Source organism: Salvelinus namaycush, chromosome 10, assembly GCF_016432855.1.
Source record: "Salvelinus namaycush isolate Seneca chromosome 10, SaNama_1.0, whole genome shotgun sequence".
In the NCBI taxonomy this organism is placed as follows: domain Eukaryota; kingdom Metazoa; phylum Chordata; class Actinopteri; order Salmoniformes; family Salmonidae; genus Salvelinus; species Salvelinus namaycush.
In genome coordinates this window covers 49,442,724-49,469,747 of record NC_052316.1, presented here as the reverse complement: position 1 = coordinate 49,469,747, position 27,024 = coordinate 49,442,724, and the positions used below count along the sequence as shown (strand labels likewise).

The window sequence follows — 27,024 nt, the reverse complement described above, 5'->3', positions numbered from 1 at the left end:
TGACAGGACCACTGAAGTATCTAGTCTATCACAGGACCACTGAAGTATCTAGTCTATCACAGGACCACTGAAGTATCTAGTCTATGACAGAACCACTGGAGTATCTAGTCTATCACAGGACCACTGATGTATCTAGTCTATCACAGGACCACTGAAGTATCTAGTCTATCACAGGACCACTGAAGTATCTAGTCTATCACAGAACCACTGGAGTATCTAGTCTATCACAGGACCACTGAAGTATCTAGTCTATGACAGAACCACTGGAGTATCTAGTCTATCACAGGACCACTGAAGTATCTATTCTATCACAGGACCACTGATGTATCTAGTCTATCACAGGACCACTGAAGTATCTAGTCTATCACAGGACCACTGAAGTATCTAGTCTATCACAGGACCACTGAAGTATCTAGTCTATCACAGGACCACTGAAGTATCTAGTCTATGACAGGACCACTGAAGTATCTAGTCTATCACAGAACCACTGGAGTATCTAGTCTATCACAGAACCACTGGAGTATCTAGTCTATCACAGAACCACTGGAGTATCTAGTCTATCACAGAACCACTGAAGTATCTAGTCTATCACAGAACCACTGGAGTATCTAGTCTATGACAGGACCACTGAAGTATCTAGTCTATGACAGGACCACTGAAGTATCTAGTCTATGACAGGACCACTGAAGTATCTAGTCTATGACAGGACCACTGAAGTATCTAGTCTATCACAGGACCACTGAAGTATCTAGTCTATCACAGGACCACTGAAGTATCTAGTCTATGACAGGACCACTGAAGTATCTAGTCTATCACAGGACCACTGAAGTATCTAGTCTATGACAGGACCACTGAAGTATCTAGTCTATCACAGGACCACTGAAGTATCTAGTCTATCACAGGACCACTGAAGTATCTAGTCTATCACAGGACCACTGAAGTATCTAGTCTATGACAGGACCACTGAAGTATCTAGTCTATCACAGGACCACTGAAGTATCTAGTCTATCACAGAACCACTGGAGTATCTAGTCTATCACAGGACCACTGAAGTATCTAGTCTATCACAGGACCACTGAAGTATCTAGTCTATCACAGGACCACTGAAGTATCTAGTCTATCACAGGACCACTGAAGTATCTAGTCTATGACAGGACCACTGAAGTATCTAGTCTATCACAGGACCACTGAAGTATCTAGTCTATGACAGAACCACTGGAGTATCTAGTCTATGACAGGACCACTGAAGTATCTAGTCTATCACAGGACCACTGAAGTATCTAGTCTATCACAGGACCACTGAAGTATCTAGTCTATCACAGGACCACTGAAGTATCTAGTCTATCACAGGACCACTGAAGTATCTAGTCTATCACAGGACCACTGAAGTATCTAGTCTATCACAGAACCACTGGAGTATCTAGTCTATCACAGGACCACTGAAGTATCTAGTCTATCACAGGACCACTGAAGTATCTAGTCTATCACAGGACCACTGAAGTGAACGATGATGTTGTTTTGACTGGTCCTGTGTGTTTATGTTTCTGGTCTCCAGGAGTTTGTGTCTCTGTATGGCGATTACATCCTTAATAAGAGTGTGGAGCGCCAGTTCAAAGCCTTCAGGAGGGGCTTCCAGATGGTCACCAACGAGTCTCCTCTCAGCTGTTTGTTTAGACCTGAAGAGGTGGAGCTACTCATCTGTGGAAGCAGAGTAAGTAGGATTTTTCTTACGAATTTCACTTTAAGCCTATGATTTAAAAAAACAAACAAAGATACATGCATGCAGCGCCTTCATAAACTATTCACACCCCTTGACTTATTCCACATTTTGTTGTGTTACAACCTGAATTTAAAATGGATAAAAACTGTTGTTTTTTAATGTTAAAAAAATAATAAAAATGTGTCACTGGCCTACACACAATACCCCATAATGTCAAAGTGGAATAATGTTTTTCCCGAAATTTATACAAATTAATAAAATGTTTTAAAGCTGAAATGTATTGAGTCAATAAGTATTCAAACCCTTTGTTATGGCAAGCCTAAATAATTTCAGAAGAAAAAAAAAATAGCTTAACCCCCTCAGGTTGATGCACGGAAATCAAAATTAGCATAATACAACAAAAAAATCCCCATAGCAATCTCTCAGTTTAAGCTATAGATCTCTATAAGTAACACTTCCGCATCTGCTGTGAAAGGTGACAGAGCTAGAACAGCGTTTTTTGGCGTCCTGAAAATCAGTCTTCTCACGAAAACCTCCTGTAGTTTTATTTATTTTACCAGGCGTGTCAGTTAAGAACAAAGTCTTATTTTCAATGACGGCCTGGGAACAGTGGGTTAACTGCCTTGTTCAGGGGCAGAACGACAGATTTTTACCTTGTCAGCTCAGGGATTCGATCTTGCAACCTTTCGGTTACTAGTCCAAAGTTCTAACCACTAGGCTACCTGCCGTAGTGTCCGAACAGTTTGGGCTACACAGTAATATGACCCCTCAGGAACACGTACATGTCGGATGTTTTGCTCTAGGACGCCCACAGGCCTCGTCTAAAGACCCCTTCCCCTTTTCCACATTTTTTGTTCTGAAATCGATTAAATAATTACAAATCCTCATCAATCTACCTACAATACCCCTTAATGACAAAGTGAAAACAGGTTTTTAGAAATGTTTGCACATTTATTAAAAATAAAAAACAAATATCTTTATTACATTAGTATTCATTAGATAAATTCCAAGATGGCGTAGCAGTTCAGACGTCTTTGTCTTGTCGTGTCCCGTGTGTATCTTTTTTTTTTTTTTTGTATATATTTGTAATATTTTTAACCTCCGTTTCAACATACTCTCCTGAAACTCGCCTCACCCAATGTGGTATGGATCTGCAATTTTCTATACTTTAGAACCGGAACCCCCAACAGAAGCTAGCAAGCTAACTAGCTAGTAGCTAATGGTCAGTTAGCCACTGCTAGCGGTCATCAGCTATCCTTAGCCCGGTCAGTCTGCACAGCGCGATTAAACCCAGAGCATACCGGACTGCTCTTTCTCCACATCTCCGGATTTCTACTGCAAGCTCTGAACCTTTTCACCTGGATCATCGCAGCTAGCTAGCTGCTATCCGAGTGGCTACCCCCTGGCTAACGTCTCTGTCCCGAAGCAAGCACCAGTGAGCCTGGAGCTAGCTAGCTGCTATCCGAGTGGCTACCCCCTGGCTAACGTCTCTGTCCCGAAGCAAGCACCAGTGAGCCTGGAGCTAGCTAGCTGCTATCCGAGTGGCTACCCCCCTGGCTAACGTCTCTGTCCCAAAGCAAGCACCAGTTAGCCTGGAACTAGCCTCGTGCTAGTCCCATCTCCCGGCTAGCTGAAGAGGTCCATCAGCCACTCCTTGGGCTACAGTACCTATTTTGCCAATTGGCCTAGACCCCTTTTACTCCAAACAGTTCGAGCTTCTACCTTTAAAAATCCACCTTTCCAGTAACAAGTCTCTCACCGTTGCCGCTTGCTATAGACCACCTTCTGCCCCCAGCTGTGCCCTGGACACCAAATGTGAATTGATTGCCCCCCATTTATCTTCAGAGTTCGTTCTGTTAGGTTAAACGACCACCCCTCATCACTGTCAAACGCTCCCTAAAACACTTCCGCGAGCAGGCCTTTCTAATCGACCTGGCCCGGGTATCCTGGAATTATATTGACCTTATTCTGTCAGTAGAGGATGCCTGGTTATTCTTTAAAAGTGCTTTCCTCACCATCTTATATAAGCATGCCCCATTCAAAATATTTTGAACTAGGAACAGATATAGCCCTTGGTTCACTCCAGATCAGACTGCCCTTGACCAGCACAAAAACATCCAACATTTTTCTACGGCTGGCCATGCTTTCCACCTGGCTACCCCTACCCCGGTCAACAGGCCTGCACCCCCCACAAGAACTTGCCCAATCCTCACCCATTTTGCCTTCACCCAAATCCAGATGACTGATTTTATGAAAGAGTTGCAAAATCTGGACCCCTACAAATCAGCTGGGCTTGACAATCTGGACCCTCTCTTTCTAAAATGATCCGCCACAATTGTTGCAACCCCTATTACTAGCCTGTTCAACCTCTCTTTCGTATCGTCTGAGATCCCCAAAGATTGGAAAGCAGCTGCGGTTATCCCCCTCCTCAAAGTGGGAGACACTCTAGACCCAAACTGCTACAGACCTATATCTATCCTACCCTGCCTTTCTAAGATCTTCGAAAGCCAAGTCAACAAACAGATCACCGACCATTTCGAATCCCACCGTACCTTCTCCGCTGTGCAATCTGGTTTCAGAGCTGGTCATGGGTGCACCTCAGCCACGCTCACGGTCCTAAACGATATTGTAACCGCCATCGATAAAAGACAGTACTGTGCAGCCGTGTTCATCGACCTGGCCAAGGCTTTCGACTCTGTCAATCACCACATCTTCTGCACATCTATCACTCCAGTGTTTAATTGCTAAATTGTAATTACTTCGCCACTACGGCCTATTTATTGCCTTAACTCCCTTATCTTACCTCATTTGCACACACTGTATATAGACTTATTTTATATTTATAACCCTAACCCTATTATTGACTGTACGTTTGTTAATTCCATCTGTTAACTCTGTGTTTGTGTCGCACTGCTTTGCTTTATCTTGGCCAGGTAGCAGTTGTAAACGAGAACTTGTTCTCAACTGGCCTACCTGGTTAAATAAAGGTGAAATACATTTTAAAAATTCAGACCCTTTGCTATGAGACTCGAAGTTGAGCAAGCTGTTTCCATTGATCATCCTGTTTCCATTGATCATCCTTGATGTTTCTACAACTCGATTGGATGTCCACCTGTGGTTAATTCAATTGATTGATTTGGAAAGGCACACACTGTCAGTGTATGTCAGAGAAAAAAAACAAGCCGTGAGGTCGAAGGAATTGTCCATGGAGCTTCGAGACAAGGTACCAAAACATTTCTGCAGCATTGAAGGTCCCCAAGAACACAGTGGCCTCCATCATTCTTAAATGGAAGAAGTTTGGAACCACTAAGACTCTTCCTAGAGCTGGCCGCTGAGGAATCGGGGGAGAATGACCTTTGTCAGGGAGGTGACCAAGAACCCGATGGTCACTCTTGACAGAGCTCCAGAGTTCCTCTGTGGAGGTGGAAGAACCTTCCAGAAGGACAACCATCTCTGCAGCACTCCACCGATCAGGCGTTTATGGTAGAGTGGACAGACAGACAAGCCACTCAGTAAAAAGCACATGACAGCCCGCTTGGAGTTTGCCAAAAGGTACCTAAAGGAGTCAGACCATGAGAAACAAGATTCTCTGGTCTGATGAAACCTTGGCTTAAATGCCAAGCATCAAATCTGGAGGAAACCTGGCATCATCCCTACGGTGAAGCATGGTGGCAGCATCATTCTGTGGTAATGTTTTTCAGCGGCAGGGACTGGGAGACTAGTCAGGATCGAGGGAAAGATGAATGTAACAAAGTACAGAGAGATCCTTGATGAAATCCTGCTCCAGGGTGCTCAGGACCTCAGACTGGGATGAGGGTTCACCCTCCAACAGGACAACGACCCTAAGCACACAGAAAAGGCAGCGCAGTATTGGCTTCGGGGCAAGTCTCTGAATGTCCTTGAGTGGCCCAGCCAGAGCCCGGACTTGAACCTGATCGAACATCTCTGGTGAGACCTAAAAATAGCTGCTTAGCGACGCTCCCCATCCAACCTGACAGAGCTTGAGAGGATCTGCAGAGAAGAATGGGAGAAACTCCCCAAATACAGGTGTGCCAAGCTTGTAGCGTCATACCCAAGAAGACTCGAGGCTGTAATCGCTGCCAAAGATGTTTCAACAAAGTACTGAGTAAATGGTCTGAATACTTATGTAAAAGTGATATTTCAGTTTATGAATTTGCAAACATTTCTTTAAAAAAAACTGTTTTTTGCTTTGTCATTATGGGGTAATGTGTGTAGATTGATGAGGAAAAATACAATTGAATCCATTTTAGAATAAGGCTGGAATGTAACATCATGTGGAAAAAGTCAAGGGGTCTGAATACATTCTGATTGCACTGTATATGGAGACTAGTGACAATAATATGCGTTAAATGTCTTTCCTGATCTTTCTTCTCTCAGATACAGGACAGACACTTCAGAACAAACTTCCTTTTGATATTGTTAAAAATATTTTCTGTTGTGAATCCGTAATTCAATGTGTTTGTATGGTCAAATTAGGTCAAATCAAATAGCAAAATGATCCTTGGTATGACCTTATTAAAACAATTCCGTATAGCTTAGTAGTATGAGGATGGATCAACAACACACAGGCTCCCGAGCGGTCTAAGGCACTGCATCTCAGTGCTAGAGGCCTCACTTCAGACACCCTGGTTCGATTCCAGGCTGTATCACAACCGGCCGTGATTGGGAGTCCCATAGGGCGGCGCACAATTGGCCCAGCGTTGTTAGGGTTTGGAGTGTGTTTTGTCCTGTATTCCTTTTTGCGTTTTGGTAGGCCGTCGTTGTAAATAAGAATTTGTTCTTAACTGGCTTGCCTAATTAAAGAAAGGTTAAATAAATAAATGAAATAGCATTGTAGTTACTCCACACTACTAACCTAAATTACAGAGTGAAAAGAAGGAAGCCTGTACAGAATAAAAAAAATATTCCAAAACATGCATCCTGTTTGCAACTAAAGTAATATTGCAAAAAAATTGGCAAAGGAATTAACTTTTTATCCTGAATACAACACATTACTAAGTACCACTCTCCATATGTTCAAGCATAGTGGTGGCTGCATCATGTTATGGGTATGCTTGTAATTGTTAAGGACTGAGGAGAAGAAAGCTAAGACAAGCAAAATCCTAGAGGAAAACCTGGTTCAGTTTACTTTCCACCAGACACTGGGAGATTAATTCACCTTTCAGCAGGACAATAACCTAAAACACAAGGCCAAATATAGACTGGAGTTGCTTACCAAGAAAACAGTGAATGTTTTCCAAGTTACAGTTTTGACATAAATCTGTATGAAAATCTATAGCAAGACCTGAATATGGTTGTCTAGCAATGACGAACTACCAATTTGACAGAGCATTCAGGTGTGGGAACACTCTTAGAGACTTACCCAGAAAGACTCACCACTATAATCACTGCCAAAGGTGATTCTAACACAGGCGGTTGAATACTTATCAAGATATATTAGTATTTTTAATGATCTTTTTGTACAAATGTTATAATTTTTCTTCCATTCTGACAGAGTATTTTGTGTAGATCGTCAACAAAATATGACAATGAAATCCATAGCTGCTCTTGGGGAGCAGAAAGCACACAGCTTGAAATAATACTTTTTAAATGTTTGTTCATGTTTTGAAAAATAACTTTTTAGTTATCAGATTTGATTTTGTTTTATTTGTTTTTATCTAACTGTCTCCTGTGCTCCAACTTCCTTCTCAGAATTTAGACTTTCAAGCGCTTGAAGAAACGACAGAGTATGACGGAGGCTACAGCAAGGATTGTCGCATTATTAAGTAAAACATTATTTTTTTTTAAATGTAATTTATTGCCATGTTGTGACATTGATTTCTATACAAAGATCTCTTTCAATTTCTCTCTTGAATAAAAGAGATCTGCATATATCACTTTCATTATATTTATATATATATTTAATAAAATAATACACTGCTCAAAAAAATAAAGGGAACACTTAAACAACACAATGTAACTCCAAGTCAATCACACTTCTGTGAAATCAAACTGTCCACTTAGGAAGCAACACTGATTGACAATAAATTTCACATGCTGTTGTGCAAATGGAATAGACAAAAGGTGGAAATTATAGGCAATTAGCAAGACACCCCCAATAAAGGAGTGATTCTGCAGGTGGTGACCACAGACCACTTCTCAGTTCCTATGCTTCCTGGCTGATGTTTTGGTCACTTTTGAATGCTGGCGGTGCTTTCACTCTAGTGGTAGCATGAGACGGAGTCTACAACCCACACAAGTGGCTCAGGTAGTGCAGCTCATCCAGGATGGCACATCAATGCGAGCTGTGGCAAGAAGGTTTGCTGTGTCTGTCAGCGTAGTGTCCAGAGCATGGAGGCGCTACCAGGAGACAGGCCAGTACATCAGGAGACGTGGAGGAGGCCGTAGGAGGGCAACAACCCAGCAGCAGGACCGCTACCTCCGCCTTTGTGCAAGGAGGAGCACTGCCAGAGCCCTGCAAAATGACCTCCAGCAGGCCACAAATGTGCATGTGTCTGCTCAAACGGTCAGAAACAGACTCCATGAGGGTGGTATGAGGGCCCGACGTCCACAGGTGGGGGTTGTGCTTACAGCCCAACACCGTGCAGGACGTTTGGCATTTGCCAGAGAACACCAAGATTGGCAAATTCGCCACTGGCGCCCTGTGCTCTTCACAGATGAAAGCAGGTTCACACTGAGCACATGAGCACATGTGACAGACGTGACAGAGTCTGGAGACGCCGTGGAGAACGTTCTGCTGCCTGCAACATCCTCCAGCATGACCGGTTTGGCGGTGGGTCAGTCATGGTGTGGGGTGGCATTTCTTTGTCGGGCCGCACAGCCCTCCATGTGCTCGCCAGAGGTAGCCTGACTGCCATTAGGTACCGAGATGAGATCCTCAGACCCCTTGTGAGACCATATGCTGACACATGCACATTTGTGGCCTGCTGGAGGTCATTTTGCAGGGCTCTGGCAGTGCTCCTCCTTGCACAAAGGCGGAGGTAGCGGTCCTGCTGCTGGGTTGTTGCCCTCCTACGGCCTCCTCCACGTCTCCTGATGTACTGACCTGTCTCCTGGTAGCGCCTCCATGCTCTGGACACTACGCTGACAGACACAGCAAACCTTCTTGCCACAGCTCGCATTGATGTGCCATCCTGGATGAGCTGCACTACCTGAGCCACTTGTGTGGGTTGTAGACTCCGTCTCATGCTACCACTAGAGTGAGAGCACCGCCAGCATTCAAAAGAGACCAAAACATCAGCCATGAAGCATAGGAACTGAGAAGTGGTCTCTGGTCACCACCTGCAGAATCACTCCTTTATTGGGGGTGTCTTGCTAATTGCCTATAATTTCCACCTTTTGTCTATTCCATTTGCACAACAGCATGTGAAATTTATTGTCAATCAGTGTTGCTTCCTAAGTGGACAGTTTTATTTCAAAGAAGTGTGATTGACTTGGAGTTACATTGTGTTGTTTAAGTGTTCCCTTTATTTTTTTGAGCAGTGTATATGCTGAACAAAAATATTAACGTAACAATTTTCAAGATTTTTCTTGTTACAGTTCATATAAGGAAACCATTCAATTGAAATCAATTCATTAGGCCCTAATCTATGGATTTCACATGACTGGGCAGGGGCACAGCCATGGGTGGGCCTGGGAGGGCATAGCCCCACCTACTTGGGAGCCAAGCCCAGCCAATCTTAATGAGTTTTTACCCACTAAAGGGCTTTATTACAGACAGAAATACTCATTTTCATCAGCTGTCCGGGTGGCTGATCTCAAACGATCCCGCAGGTGAAGAAGCCGAATGTGGAGGTCCTGGGCTGGCGTGGGCTGCGTTTTTTAGTCCTGTCGGATGTACTAAATTCTCTGAAACAACGTTGGAGACGGCTTATGGTAGAGAAATTGACATTAAATGATCTGGCAACAGGTCTGGTGGACATTCCTGCTGTCAGCATGCCAATTGTACGCTCCCTCAAAACTGTGGCATTGTGCTGTGTGACAAAACTGCACATTTAAGAGTGACCATTTATTGTCCCCAGCGCAAGGTGCACCTGTGAAATGATCATGCTGTTTACTCAGCTTTTTGATATGCCACACCTGTTAGGTGGATGGATTATCTTGGCAAAGGAGAAATGCTCACTAACAGGGATGTTAACAAATTTGGGCACAAAATTTGAGAGAAATACGCTTTTTGTGTGTATGGAACATTTCTAGGATCTTATATTTCAGCTCGTGAAACATGGGACCAACACTTTACATGTTGCGTTTTATATTTAATTCCACAGGCCACAAGCAACAGCCTGATCAACTCTATGTGAAGGAGATGTGTCGCGCTGCATGAGGCAAATGGTGGTCACACCAGATACTGACTGGTTTTCTGATCCACGACCCTAACTTTTTAAGGTATCTGTGACCAACAGATGCATATCTGTATTCCCAGTCACGTGTAATCCATAGAGCCTAATTTATTTCAATTGACTGATTTCCTTATATGAGCTGTAACTCTGTAAAGTCTTTTGAAATTGTTGCATTTATATTTTTGTTCAGTATATACACTACATGACCAAAAGTATGTGGACACCTGCTCGTCCAACATCTCATTCCAAAATCATGGACATTAATATGGAGTTAGGTCCCCCCCTTTGCTGATATAACAGCCTCTACTCTTCTGGGAAGGCTTTCCACTAGATGTTGGAACATTACTGCTATAACAGCCTCCACTCTTCTGGGAAGGCTTTCCACTAGATGTTGGAACATTGCTGCTATAACAGCCTCCACTCTTCTGGGAAGGCTTTCCACTAGATGTTTGAACATTGCTGCTATAACAGCCTCCACTCTTCTGGGAAGGCTTTCCACTAGATGTTGGAACATTGCAGCTATAACAGCCTCCACTCTTCTGGGAAGGCTTTCCACTAGATGTTGGGACATTGCTGCTATAACAGCCTCCACTCTTCTGGGAAGGCTTTCCACTAGATGTTGGAACAGTGCTGCTATAACAGCCTCCACTCTTCTGGGAAGGCTTTCCACTAGATGTTGGAACATTGCTGCTATAACAGCCTCCACTCTTCTGGGAAGGCTTTCCACTAGATGTTGGAACATTACTGCAGGGACTTGCTTTAATTTTGCCACAAGAGCATTAGTGATGTCGGGCACTGATGTTGGGCGATTAGGCCTGGCTCGCAATCGGCGTTCCAATTCATCCCAAAGGTGTTCGATGGGGTTGAGGTCAGGGCTCTGTGGAGGCCAGTCAAGTTCTTCCACACCGATCTCGACAAACCATGCTGTATCGTTAATACGCTATATATATGGTATATCAGACCGAATTCCACGGGTATGACAAAAGCATGTATTTTTACTGCTCTAATTATGTTGCTAACCAGTTTATAATAGCAATAAGGCATCTCGGGAGTTTGTGGCTAATACGTCATGGCTAAGGACGTCGCGTTGCTTCGCGCATAAGAACAGCCCCGTTGGCCATATACCTCCTCGGGCCTTATTACACACACACACACACACACACACACACACACACACACACACACACACACACACACACACACATTTAGTGTCTGTGTTTTGTCACATACCGAAGCTACTGCTGTTTTATTAGGAAAAAAAGTGTAATACAGATTCCATATACACCCAGACCAAAAAAAATAAAAAATGTTTTTTAATTGTATTCCTCTATTTCTCACTCATAGAGACTTCTGGGAGACGGTGCATTCATTTGGTGAGGAGGATAAGAGACTTTTCCTCCAGTTTACGACGGGGACTGACAGAGCACCCGTAGGAGGCCTGGGCAAGTTAAAGATGATCATCGCCAAGAACGGCCCCGACACAGACAGGTGAGACCAGACCTCGGGTCCCAAATGGTACCCTGTTCCCTATATCCTATTCCATAGATTGGGTCAAAAGCAGTGCACCAGTGTTTATTGGGAATGGGGTGCCATTTGGGACATAGCTCAGACTTTATACCGATGTCTCAGATGGTACCCTAATCCATACAGTGTATTCGGGAAAGTATTCAGTCCCCTTTTTCGATATTTTGTTTCGTTTCAGCTTTATTCTAAAATGTAGTATATTTTATTTTTTTCCCCTTATACAAAAACCCACAATGACAAAGCAAAAACAGGTTTTTAGAGTTTTTTTCACATTTATTACAAATAAAAAAACTATCACATTTCCATAAGTATTCAGACTCTTTACTCAGTGCTTTGTTGAAGAACCGTTGGCAGTGATTAGAGCCTGGAGTCTTCTTGGGTATGACGCTACAAGCTTGACACACCTGTATTTTGGGACTTTATCCCATTTTTCTCTGCAGATCCTCTCAAGCTCTGTCAGGTTGGATGGGGAGCGTCGCTGCACAGCTATTTTCAGGTCTCACCAGAGATGTTCGATCGGGTTGAAGTCCGGGCTTTGGCTGGGCCACTTAAGGACATTCAGAGACTTGTCCCAAAGCCACTCCTGTGTTGTCTTGGGTGTGTGCTTAGGGTTGCTGTCCTCTTGGAAGGTGAACCTTCACCCTGTCTGAGTTCCTGAGCTAGTTTTTCATCAAGGATCTCTCTGTACTTTGCTCTGTTCATCTTTCCCTCGATCCTGACTAGTCTCCCAGTCCCTGCCTCTGAAAAACATACCCACAGCATGATGCTGCCACCACCATGCTTCCCCGTAAGGATGGTGCCAGGTTTTCTCCAGACGTGATGCTTGGCATTCAGGCTAAAGAGTTCAATCTTGGTTTCATCAGACCAGAGAATCTTGTTTCTCATGGTCTGAGAGTCCTTTAGGTGCCTTTTGGTAAACTCCAAGCGGGCTGTCATGTGCCTTTTTCTGAGGAGTGGCTTCCGTCTGGCCACTCTACCATAAAGGCCTGATTGGTGCTGCAGAGATGGTTGTCCTTCTGGAAGGTTCTCCCATCTCCACAGAGGAACTCTGGAGCTCTGTCAGGGTAACCATTGGGTTCTTGGTCACCTCCGTAACCAAGGCCCTTCTCCCCCTGATTTCTCAGTTTGTCTGGGCTCTAGGAAGAGTTCCAAACTTGTTCCATTTAAGAATGATGGAGGCCACTGTAATTGGGGACATTCAATGCTGCAGAAATATTTTCCCCAGATCTGTGCCTCAACACAATCCTGTTTTGGAGCTCTACAGACAACTCCATCGACCTCATGGCTTGGTTTTTGCTCTGACATGCACTGTCAACTGTGGGACCTTATATAGACAGGTGTGTGCCTTTCCAAATCATGTCCAATCAATTGAATTTACCACAGGTGGACTCCAATCAAGTTGTAGAAACATCTCAAGGATAATCAATGGAAACAGGATGCACCTGAGCTAAAGGGTCTGAATACTTATGTAAATAAGGTATTTCTGTTTATTATTTATAAATTTGCAAAAAAAATCTTACCCTGTTTTCACTTTGTCATTATGGGGTATTGTGTGTAGATTGATGATGATTTATTTTATTGAATCCATTTTAGAATAAGGCTGTAACGTCACAAAATGTGGCAAAGGTGAGAGGTTTGAATACTTTCTGAACACACCGTAGATTATAACAACTAGAGCAGGGATCATCAACTAGATTATAACAACTAGAGCAGGGATCATCTACTAGATTAGAACAACTAGAACAGGGTTCATCTACTAGATTAGAACAACTAGAACAGGGACCATCAACTAGATTAGAACAACTAGAGCAGGGATCATCTACTAGATTAGAACAACTAGAACAGAGATCATCTACTAGATTATAACAACTAGAACAGGGATCATCTACTAGATTATAACAACTAGAGCAGGGATCATCTACTAGATTAGAACAACTAGAACAGAGATCATCTACTAGATTAGAACAACTAGAGCAGGGATCATCTACTAGATTATAACAACTAGAGCGGGGATCATCTACTAGATTATAACAACTAGAACAGGGACCATCTACTAGATTATAACAACTAGGACAGGTATCACCTACTAGATTAGAACAGGGATCATCTACTAGATTAGAACAACTAGGACAGGTATCATCTACTAGATTATAACAACTAGGACAGGTATCATCTACTAGATTATAACAACTAGAGCAGGGATCATCTACTAGATTATAACAACTAGAGCAGGGATCATCTACTAGATTATAACAACTAGAGCAGGGGTCATCTACTAGATTAGAACAACTAGAGCAGGGATCATCTACTAGATTATAACAACTAGAACAGGGATCATCTACTAGATTAGAACAACTAGGACAGGTATCATCTACTAGATTATAACAACTAGAGCAGGGATCATCTACTAGATTATAACAACTAGAACAGGGATCATCTACTAGATTAGAACAACTAGGACAGGTATCATCTACTAGATTATAACAACTAGAGCAGGGATCATCTACTAGATTAGAACAACTAGGACAGGGATCATCTACTAGATTAGAACAACTAGGACAGGGATCATCTACTAGATTATAACAACTAGAACAGGGATCATCTACTAGATTATAACAACTAGAACAGGGATCATCTACTAGATTATAACAACTAGAACAGGGATCATCTACTAGATTATAACAACTAGAACAGGGATCATCTACTAGATTATAACAACTAGAGCAGGGATCATCTACTAGATTATAACAACTAGAACAGGGATCATCTACTAGATTAGAACAACTAGAGCAGGGATCATCTACTAGATTAGAACAACTAGGACAGGGATCATCTACTAGATTAGAACAACTAGAACAGGGATCATCTACTAGATTAGAACAACTAGAGCAGGGATCATCTACTAGATTATAACAACTAGAGCAGGGATCATCTACTAGATTATAACAACTAGAGCAGGGATCATCTACTAGATTAGAACAACTAGAGCAGGGATCATCTACTAGATTATAACAACTAGAGCAGGGATCATCTACTAGATTATAACAACTAGAACAGGGATCATCTACTAGATTATAACAACTAGAACAGGGATCATCTACTAGATTAGAACAACTAGAACAGGGATCATCTACTAGATTAGAACAACTAGAACAGGGATCATCTACTAGATTATAACAACTAGAACAGGGATCATCTACTAGATTATAACAACTAGAACAGGGATCATCTACTAGATTAGAACAACTAGAGCAGGGATCATCTACTAGATTAGAACAACTAGAGCAGGGATCATCTACTAGATTAGAACAACTAGAACAGGGATCATCTACTAGATTAGAACAACTAGAGCAGGGATCATCTACTAGATTAGAACAACTAGAGCAGGGATCATCTACTAGATTATAACAACTAGAGCAGGGATCATCTACTAGATTATAACAACTAGAACAGGGATCATCTACTAGATTAGAACAACTAGAGCAGGGACCATCTACTAGATTATAACAACTAGAGCAGGGGTCATCTACTAGATTAGAACAACTAGAGCAGGGATCATCTACTAGATTAGAACAGGGACCATCTACTAGATTAGAACAACTAGAACAGGGACCATCTACTAGATTATAACAACTAGAGCAGGGATCATCTACTAGATTAGAACAACTAGAACAGGGATCATCTACTAGATTAGAACAACTAGAACAGGGATCATCTACTAGATTAGAACAACTAGAACAGGGATCATCTACTAGATTAGAACAACTAGAACAGGGATCATCTACTAGATTAGAACAACTAGAACAGGGATCATCTACTAGATTAGAACAACTAGAGCAGGGATCATCTACTAGATTAGAACAACTAGAACAGGGATCATCTACTAGATTAGAACAACTAGAACAGGGATCATCTACTAGATTAGAACAACTAGAGCAGGGATCATCTACTAGATTAGAACAACTAGAACAGGGATCATCTACTAGATTAGAACAACTAGAGCAGGGATCATCTACTAGATTATAACAACTAGAGCAGGGATCATCTACTAGATTATACCAACTAGAGCAGGGATCATCTACTAGATTATAACAACTAGAGCAGGGATCATCTACTAGATTATAACAACTAGAACAGGGATCATCTACTAGATTAGAACAACTAGAACAGGGATCATCTACTAGATTAGAACAACTAGAACAGGGATCATCTACTAGATTAGAACAACTAGAGCAGGGATCATCTACTAGATTAGAACAACTAGAGCAGGGATCATCTACTAGATTAGAACAACTAGAACAGGGATCATCTACTAGATTAGAACAACTAGAACAGGGATCATCTACTAGATTATAACAACTAGAACAGGGATCATCTACTAGATTAGAACAACTAGAGCAGGGATCATCTACTAGATTAGAACAACTAGAGCAGGGATCACCTACTAGATTATAACAACTAGAGCAGGGATCATCTACTAGATTATAACAACTAGAGCAGGGATCATCTACTAGATTAGAACAACTAGAACAGGGATCATCTACTAGATTATAACAACTAGAGCAGGGATCATCTACTAGATTATAACAACTAGAGCAGGGATCATCTACTAGATTAGAACAACTAGAGCAGGGATCATCTACTAGATTAGAACAACTAGAGCAGGGATCATCTACTAGATTAGAACAACTAGAGCAGGGATCATCTACTAGATTAGAACAACTAGAGCAGGGATCATCTACTAGATTAGAACAACTAGAGCAGGGATCATCTACTAGATTAGAACAACTAGAGCAGGGATCATCTACTAGATTAGAACAACTAGAGCAGGGATCATCTACTAGATTAGAACAACTAGAGCAGGGATCATCTACTAGATTAGAACAACTAGAGCAGGGATCATCTACTAGATTAGAACAACTAGAGCAGGGATCATCTACTAGATTAGAACAACTAGAGCAGGGATCATCTACTAGATTACAACAGGGATCATCTACTAGATTAGAACAACTAGGACAGGGATCATCTACTAGATTAGAACAGTGATCATCTACTAGATTAGAACAACTACAGCAGGGATCATCAACTAGATTATAACAACTAGAACAGGGATAATCTACTAGATTAGAACAACTAGAGCAGGGATCATCTACTAGATTATAACAACTAGAGCAGGGATCATCTACTAGATTAGAACAACTAGAGCAGGGATCATCTACTAGATTATAACAACTAGAACAGGGATCATCTACTAGATTATAACAACTAGAACAGGGATCATCTACTAGATTATAACAACTAGAGCAGGGACCATCTACTAGATTATAACAACTAGAACAGGGATCACCTACTAGATTAGAACAACTAGAGCAGGGATCATCTACTAGATTATAACAACTAGAACAGGGATCATCTACTAGATTATAACAACTAGAGCAGGGATCATCTACTAGATTAGAACAACTAGGACAGGGATCATCTACTAGATTAGAACAACTAGGACAGGGATCATCTACTAGATTATAACAACTAGAGCAGGGATCATCTACTAGATTAGAACAACTAGAGCAGGGACCATCTACTAGATTATAACAACTAGAGCAGGGATCATCTACTAGATTATAACAACTAGAGCAGGGATCATCTACTAGATTATAACAACTAGAACAGGGACCATCTACTAGATTATAACAACTAGAACAGGGATCATCTACTAGATTAGAACAACTAGAGCAGGGACCATCTACTAGATTATAACAACTAGAGCAGGGATCATCAACTAGATTAGAACAACTAGAACAGGGATCATCTACTAGATTAGAACAACTAGAGCAGGGATCATCTACTAGATTATAACAACTAGAGCAGGGATCATCTACTAGATTATAACAACTAGAGCAGGGATCATCAACTAGATTAGAACAACTAGAACAGGGATCATCTACTAGATTAGAACAACTAGAGCAGGGATCATCTACTAGATTATAACAACTAGAGCAGGGATCATCTACTAGATTATAACAACTAGAGCAGGGATCATCTACTAGATTAGAACAACTAGAACAGGGATCATCTACTAGATTAGAACAACTAGAACAGGGATCATCTACTAGATTATAACAACTAGAGCAGGGACCATCTACTAGATTATAACAACTAGAGCAGGGACCATCTACTAGATTATAACAACTAGAGCAGGGACCATCTACTAGATTATAACAACTAGAGCAGGGACCATCTACTAGATTATAACAACTAGAACAGGGATCATCTACTAGATTATAACAACTAGAGCAGGGATCATCTACTAGATTATAACAACTAGAACAGGGATCATCTACTAGATTATAACAACTAGAGCAGGGATCATCTACTAGATTAGAACAACTAGAGCAGGGATCATCTACTAGATTATAACAACTAGAGCAGGGGTCATCTACTAGATTATAACAACTAGAACAGGGGTCATCTACTAGATTATAACAACTAGAACAGGGATCATCTACTAGATTATAACAACTAGAACAGGGATCATCAACTAGATTAGAACAACTAGGACAGGTATCATCTACTAGATTATAACAACTAGAACAGGGATCACCTACTAGATTAGAACAACTAGAGCAGGGTTCATCTACTAGATTATAACAACTAGAGCAGGGATCATCTACTAGATTATAACAACTAGGACAGGTATCATCTACTAGATTAGAACAACTAGAGCAGGGATCATCTACTAGATTAGAACAACTAGGACAGGTATCATCTACTAGATTATAACAACTAGAGCAGGGATCATCTACTAGATTAGAACAGTGATCATCTACTAGATTAGAACAACTACAGCAGGGATCATCAACTAGATTATAACAACTAGAACAGGGATCATCTACTAGATTAGAACAACTAGAGCAGGGATCATCTACTAGATTAGAACAGTGATCATCTACTAGATTAGAACAACTACAGCAGGGATCATCAACTAGATTATAACAACTAGAGCAGGGACCATCTGCTAGATTAGAACAACTAGGACAGGTATCATCTACTAGATTAGAACAACTAGAACAGGGATCATCTACTAGATTATAACAACTAGAACAGGGATCATCTACTAGATTATAACAACTAGAACAGGGACCATCTACTAGATTAGAACAACTAGAGCAGGGACCATCTACTAGATTAGAACAACTAGAGCAGGGACCATCTACTAGATTAGAACAACTAGAACAGGGATCATCTACTAGATTAGAACAACTAGAACAGGGACCATCTACTAGATTAGAACAACTAGAGCAGGGATCATCTACTAGATTAGAACAACTAGAACAGGGACCATCTACTAGATTAGAACAACTAGAACAGGGATCATCTACTAGATTACAATAGGGATCATCAACTAGATTATAACAACTAGAACAGGGATCATCTACTAGATTATAACAACTAGAACAGGGATCATCAACTAGATTAGAACAACTAGAGCAGGGATCACCTACTAGATTAGAACAACTAGAGCAGGGACCATCTGCTAGATTAGAACAACTAGAACAGGGACCATCTACTAGATTAGAACAACTAGAGCAGGGATCATCAACTAGATTAGAACAACTAGAGCAGGGACCATCTGCTAGATTAGAACAACTAGAACAGGGACCATCTACTAGATTAGAACAACTAGAGCAGGGACCATCTGCTAGATTATAACAACTAGAACAGGGATCATCTACTAGATTAGAACAACTAGAACAGGGATCATCTACTAGATTAGAACAACTAGAACAGGGACCATCTACTAGATTAGAACAACTAGAACAGGGATCATCTACTAGATTAGAACAACTAGGACAGGTATCATCTACTAGATTAGAACAACTAGAGCAGGGATCATCTACTAGATTATAACAGGGATCATCAACTAGATTAGAACAACTAGAACAGGGATCATCTACTAGATTAGAACAACTAGAGCAGGGACCATCTACTAGATTATAACAGGGATCATCAACTAGATTATAACAACTAGAGCAGAGATCATCTACTAGATTATAACAGGGATCATCTACTAGATTATAACAGGGATCATCAACTAGATTAGAACAGGGATCATCTACTAGATTAGAACAACTAGAGCAGGGATCATCTACTAGATTAGAACAACTAGAACAGGGATCATCTACTAGATTACAACAGGGATCATCAACTAGATTATAACAACTAGAGCAGGGATCATCAACTAGATTAGAACAGGGATCATCTACTAGATTAGAACAACTAGAACAGGGATCATCTACTAGATTAGAACAACTAGAGCAGGGATCATCTACTAGATTATAACAACTAGAGCAGGGATCATCTACTAGATTATAACAACTAGAACAGGGATCATCTACTAGATTAGAACAACTAGAACAGGGACCATCTACTAGATTAGAACAACTAGAGCAGGGATCACCTACTAGATTATAACAACTAGAGCAGGGACCACCTACTAGATTATAACAACTAGAGCAGGGATCATCTACTAGATTAGAACAGGGATCATCTACTAGATTATAACAACTAGAACAGGGACCATCAACTAGATTAGAACAACTAGAACAGGGATCATCTACTAGATTAGAACAACTAGAACAGGGACCATCTACTAGATTAGAACAACTAGAACAGGGATCACCTACTAGATTAGAACAACTAGAACAGGGATCACCTACTAGATTAGAACAACTAGAACAGGGATCATCTACTAGATTAGAACAACTAGAGCAGGGATCATCTACTAGATTAGAACAACTAGAACAGGGACCATCAACTAGATTAGAACAACTAGAGCAGGGATCATCTACTAGATTATAACAACTAGAGCAGGGATCATCTACTAGATTATAACAACTAGGACAGGTATCATCTACTAGATTATAACAACTAGGACAGGTATCACCTACTAGATTAGAACAGGGATCATCTACTAGATTAGAACAACTAGGACAGGTATCATCTACTAGATTATAACAACTAGAGCAGGGATCATCTACTAGATTATAACAACTAGAGCAGGGATCATCTACTAGATTATAACAACTAGAACAGGGATCATCTACTAGATTATAACAACTAGAGCAGGGATCATCTACTAGATTATAACAACTAGAGCAGGGATCATCTACTAGATTAGAACAACTAGAGCAGGGATCATCTACTAGATTAGAACAACTAGAACAGGGATCATCTACTAGATTATAACAACTAGAGCAGGGATCATCTACTAGATTAGAACAACTAGAACAGGGATCATCAACTAGATTAGAACAGGGATCATCTACTAGATTATAACAACTAGAGCAGGGATCATCTACTAGATTAGAACAACTAGAACAGGGATCATCTACTAGATTATAACAACTAGAACAGGGATCATCTACTAGATTATAACAACTAGATGACAACTAATGACACTTCACTGTCATTTGGGACGCAGAATCATACCTTATACCTGACCTGTTTCAGTGGGGCCTCCCAGACGACTTGGATAGATCTGTAACTTCTGTCTCTCTCTCTCTCTGTCCCTCTCTCTCTCTCTCTGTCCCTCTCTCTCTCTCTCTGTCCCTCTCTCTCTCTCTCTGTCCCTCTCTCTCTCTGTCCCTGTCTCTCTCTGTCCCTCTCTCTCTCGTCAGGTTACCTACTTCTCACACGTGTTTTAATGCTTTGCTGCTCCCTGAATACGATTCAAAGGAGAAACTGAAGGAGAGACTTCTCAAAGCCATCACTTATGCCAAAGGATTTGGAATGCTGTGAAACAAACAAAAATGACAACTCTGCAAAAAACAAAACAAACTTCCTGGCTTCAGTTCAATGGTTTTATGTTTTTGTAATGGAGAAGGAAGGAATTATACAAGGAGGCAACAGTTGAAATTGATGTGGCATTACGACAAGGAAGTGCTCCAGAGACTGTGTGCCTGAACAGGAACTAGACTCAACTAGCAGACATTCGATCTAGCCCCCCCCCAGATCCATTTAATGTACGCAGAACCTCTCCTTACATTCTAGGTTATTCAAACAGTTAAATCAGTTATAATTCTTACTGGAGCTCGCTGGATTTATTTGATGTGTTTTATTAAAGATTTTTTTGACGTGTAAAAACTTTTAAGAAGAAGAAGCAGGTTATAATTAATTGTTGTGGAAGTGCACTTAACTAGACCTTCTGAATGTTAGCGAATGGTATATACAGTACTGTATACTGCCGTTTTTAGGACATTTTGTTAGTTTATGATATTCTTTTAATGCCAGCAGTGTTGTCGGTAACACTTCCTAATATAATACCCTCTTCATAATGCATTGAAAAGTACATTTTATAATGTCTTATGAGCTATGCATTATAATGCCCTGCCAGGTGTTTTATAGCTGCTCATAGACCTCTATAATGCTTTGTTTCAAGTTTTATTGTCACGTGCACAAGTACCGTGAAATACTTTTTCCACTGTACTTGAAGGGGGGGGTGTTCATATGACGTATTAGCGTGGTGTCGTCTAAGGCACAGGACTATTCTAACCAGTACACCAATACAGTGTTCCTGCTCTTCTACAAGCTATGCAAGTGGGACCCTATTCCCTACATAGTGCACTACTTTTAACCAGGGCCCCTACATAGGGAATAGGGTGCCATTTGGGACGTGCCATTTCACCCTATTGTATGACGGCGTTGCATCATCGTCTTGTACCGCTGCCTCTTTGGCAAATCTCCCTGCTACTTTTGGCTGCAGTCCAGCACTCTTTCTAATGTGTTGAATAGCTTGCTGTTCAATACGTAGATGTTTTTTGGGATTGTTCATTTTGTATGCCGGACAGAACGGAGCACTCTCTTAGCCCTGACGGGGGTGCTTTCAGTTTTTCTATTTTATTTTAATGCATGGTTACAGACACAACGTAAATAATTAGCTTTACAAAGCTCCAGTGAATTGTTAGTCGTTTGGTAGCTGTACTCTCACTTACAGTTGCAAAATAATTTTTTAGGGGGGGGAAATGCTTTTCCCAAAAATCCCTTGGTTTTTCCAGAAATCCCAGTTGGAAGAGTCCCAGAATCGGGAGGAAATCCAGAATCCTCCAACCAGGAGTTTTTGGAAAACCTGGGAATTTTGGGAACGTTATCAGAATTCTGCAACCCTAATCTGACTTCACAGTTAATCTGACCCATATAATGTGAATTTTTGACTTGGAGAGAAGTGTTTTTATAATAATACCACTGAATTGATGTGCCACATCAATGCTCTGAACAGTGTGTTATTCTCTGAAGTATTTTTATTCGTTGGTGTTTTGATTTGGTGTGACTGTGGTTTGGTTTTCATTATGCTATACACCTGAAAGCCTGCCAAGCCATGCAGAACATTTTGGTTTAATATCCTGTGATGTGTACAACAGTCTTGGCAGGAAGGGTTTAATATCCTGTGAGGTGTACAACAGTCTTGGCAGGAAGGGTTTAATATCCTGTGAGGTGTACAACAGTCTTGGCAGGAAGGGTTTAATATCCTGTGAGGTGTACAACAGTCTTGGCAGGAAGGGTTTAATATCCTGTGAGGTGTACAACAGTCTTGGCAGGAAGGGTTTAATATCCTGTGAGGTGTACAACAGTCTTGGCAGGAAGGGTTTAATATCCTGTGAGGTGTACAACAGTCTTGGCAGGAAGGGTTTAATATCCTGTGAGGTGTACCACAGTCTTGGCAGGAAGTGTTTAATATCCTGTGAGGTGTACAACAGTCTTGGCAGGAAGGGTTTAATATCCTGTGAGGTGTACAACAGTCTTGGCAGGAAGGGTTTAATATCCTGTGAGGTGTACAACAGTCTTGGCAGGAAGGGTTTAATATCCTGTGAGGTGTACAACAGTCTTGGCAGGAAGGGTTTAATATCCTGTGAGGTGTACAACAGTCTTGGCAGGAAGGGTTTAATATCCTGTGAGGTGTACAACAGTCTTGGCAGGAAGGGTTTAATATCCTGTGAGGTGTACAACAGTCTTGGCAGGAAGGGTTTAATATCCTGTGAGGTGTACAACAGTCTTGGCAGGAAGGGTTTAATATCCTGTGAGGTGTACAACAGTCTTGGCAGGAAGGGTTTAATATCCTGTGAGGTGTACAACAGTCTTGGCAGGAAGGGTTTAATATCCTGTGAGGTGTACAACAGTCTTGGCAGGAAGGGTTTAATATCCTTGAGGTGTACCACAGTCTTGGCAGGAAGGGTTTAATATCCTGTGAGGTGTACAACAGTCTTGGCAGGAAGGGTTTAATATCCTGTGAGGTGTACAACAGTCTTGGCAGGAAGGGTTTAATATCCTGTGAGGTGTACAACAGTCTTGGCAGGAAGGGTTTAATATCCTGTGAGGTGTACAACAGTCTTGGCAGGAAGGGTTTAATATCCTGTGAGGTGTACAACAGTCTTGGCAGGAAGGGTTTAATATCCTGTGAGGTGTACAACAGTCTTGGCAGGAAGGGTTTAATATCCTGTGAGGTGTACAACAGTCTTGGCAGGAAGGGTTTAATATCCTGTGAGGTGTACAACAGTCTTGGCAGGAAGGGTTTAATATCCTGTGAGGTGTACAACAGTCTTGGCAGGAAGGGTTTAATATCCTGTGAGGTGTACAACAGTCTTGGCAGGAAGGGTTTAATATCCTGTGAGGTGTACAACAGTCTTGGCAGGAAGTGTTTAATATCCTGTGAGGTGTACAACAGTCTTGGCAGGAAGGGTTTAATATCCTGTGAGGTGTACAACAGTCTTGGCAGGAAGGGTTTAATATCCTGTGAGGTGTACAACAGTCTTGGCAGGAAGTGTTTAATATCCTGTGAGGTGTACAACAGTCTTGGCAGGAAGGGTTTAATATCCTGTGAGGTGTACAACAGTCTTGGCAGGAAGGGTTTAATATCCTGTGAGGTGTACAACAGTCTTGGCAGGAAGGGTTTAATATCCTGTGAGGTGTACAACAGTCTTGGCAGGAAGGGTTTAATATCCTGTGAGGTGTACAACAGTCTTGGCAGGAAGGGTTTAATATCCTGTGAGGTGTACCACAGTCTTGGCAGGAAGTGTTTAATATCCTGTGAGGTGTACCACAGTCTTGGCAGGAAGGGTTTAATATCCTGTGAGGTGTACAACAGTCTTGGCAGGAAGGGTTTAATATCCTGTGAGGTGTACAACAGTCTTGGCAGGAAGGGTTTAATATCCTGTGAGGTGTACAACAGTCTTGGCAGGAAGGGTTTAATATCCTGTGAGGTGTACAACAGTCTTGGCAGGAAGTTCAGTCCCTTCAGAAAGTATTCCTATCCCACATGTTGTTGTTTTACTGCCTGAATTCAAAATGGATTCAATATGTATCATTTTTTTTCACCCTTTTACATACATTTGCTAAAATTGTGGGGTATTGCATTAAATAAAATAAAGATATTTAATTTACATCAGTATTCACACCCCTAATTCAATACGTGTTAGAATCCCCTTTTGGCAGCGATTACAGCTGTGAGTATTTCTGAATAAGTCTGTAAGAGCTTTGCACACCTGGATTGTACAATATTTGCACATTCTTAAAAAAAAAAAAATTCAAACTCTGTCAAGTTGGTTGTTGATAATTGCTAGACAGCCACTGGAATGTCTTGCCATAGATTTTCAAGCAGCTTTTAAGTCAAGACTGTAACTAGGTTACTCAGGAACCTTCAATGTCGTCTTGGTAAACAACTCCAGTATATATTTGGCCTTGTGTTTTAGGTTATTGTCCTGCTGAAAGGTGAATTTGTCTCCCAGTGTCTGTTGGAAAGCAGACTGAACCAGGTTTTCCTAGACCTTTCTGATGACAAGCATACCCATAACATGATGCAACCGCCACTATGCATAACACATATTGATTATATGAAGATTAGTACTTACTTAGCGATGTGTTGGATTTGCCCCAAACATAACACTTTTTGTTCAGGACATAAAGTTAATTTCTTTGCCACATTTTTCTCAGTATTACTTTAGTGCCTTGTTGCAAACAGGATGCATGTTTTGGATTTTTTTTTTCTTCGTACTAGCTTCCTTCTTTTCACTCTGTCATTTCGGTTAGTATTGTGGAGTAACTACAATGTTGTTGATCCATCCTCAATTTTCTCATATCACAGCCATTAAACTCTAACTGTTTTAAAAAATCACCATTAGCCTCATTGTGAAAAATCTCTATTTAATAAATGTTCAATTCAGGATGTAAGACAAAATGTGGGAATAAATCTAGGGCTGTGAATACTTTCTGAAGGCGATGTATTTAGTAGTTTGCTGCCTGATTTATTTTGTTATAATGGAAGTTAAGGAAAGTACAAACATTATAATTAAACACTTGATGTGTCAACATAATGCAAAATAAAATAATACATTTTTAACCCTGTCTCTGTGTGATCGTATCTGTGGACACTGTCATCATGTTAACACTTCACTGTCATTCTCATCATGTTAACACTTCACTGTCTCTATCATCATGTTAACACTTCACTGTCATTATCATCATGTTAACACTTCACTGTCATTATCATCATGTTAACACTTCACTGTCATTATCATCATGTTAACACTTCACTGTCATTCTCATCATGTTAACACTTCACTGTCATTATCATCACGTTAACACTTCACTGTCATTATCATCGTATTAACACTTCACTGTCTCTATCATCATGTTAACACTTCACTGTCATTATCATCATGTTAACACTTCACTGTCATTCTCATCATGTTGACACTTCACTGTCATTCTCATCGTGTTAACACTTCACTGTCATTATCATCATGTTAACACTTCACTGTCTCTATCATCATGTTAACACTTCACTGTCATTCTCATCATGTTAACACTTCACTGTCTCTATCATCATGTTAACACTTCACTGTCTCTATCATCATGTTAACACTTCACTGTCATTATCATCACGTTAACACTTCACTGTCATTATCATCATGTTAACACTTCACTGTCTCTATCATCATGTTAACACTTCACTGTCATTATCATCATGTTAACACTTCACTGTCATTATCATCACGTTAACACTTCACTGTCATTATCATCACGTTAACACTTCACTGTCATTCTCATCATGTTAACACTTCACTGTCTCTATCATCATGTTAACACTTCACTGTCATTATCATCATGTTAACACGTCACTGTCATTCTCATCATGTTAACACGTCACTGTCATTATCATCACGTTAACACTTCACTGTCATTATCATCACGTTAAAACTTCACTGTCATTATCATCACGTTAACACTTCACTGTCATTATCATCACGTTAACACTTTACTGTCATTATCATCGTATTAACACTTCACTGTCATTCTCATCATGTTAACACTTCACTGTCATTATCATCACGTTAACACTTCACTGTCATTATCATCATGTTAACACTT

At 41.0% G+C, this 27,024-nt stretch overlaps 1 protein-coding gene across 5 annotated transcripts in view; it reads left to right on the top strand.

Annotated features, from left to right (window-relative positions):
- The window catches only part of LOC120055119 (ubiquitin-protein ligase E3A-like), a 64,973-nt gene extending 42,078 nt beyond the window's left edge, over positions 1-22,895 (top strand). For 4 of the 5 annotated variants that reach the window (XM_039003045.1, XM_039003046.1, XM_039003044.1 and 1 more), the window contains 4 exons: positions 1,556-1,711; positions 7,433-7,506; positions 11,425-11,568; positions 21,282-21,402. In XM_039003045.1, the coding sequence (XP_038858973.1) occupies positions 1,556-1,711; positions 7,433-7,506; positions 11,425-11,568; positions 21,282-21,402 (495 nt within the window). Of the gene's footprint in view, positions 1-1,555; positions 1,712-7,432; positions 7,507-11,424; positions 11,569-21,281 lie in introns of all 5 variants that reach the window. The other variant, XM_039003043.1, reaches the window with a different exon arrangement.
- Positions 22,896-27,024: the final 4,129 nt, after the last annotated feature.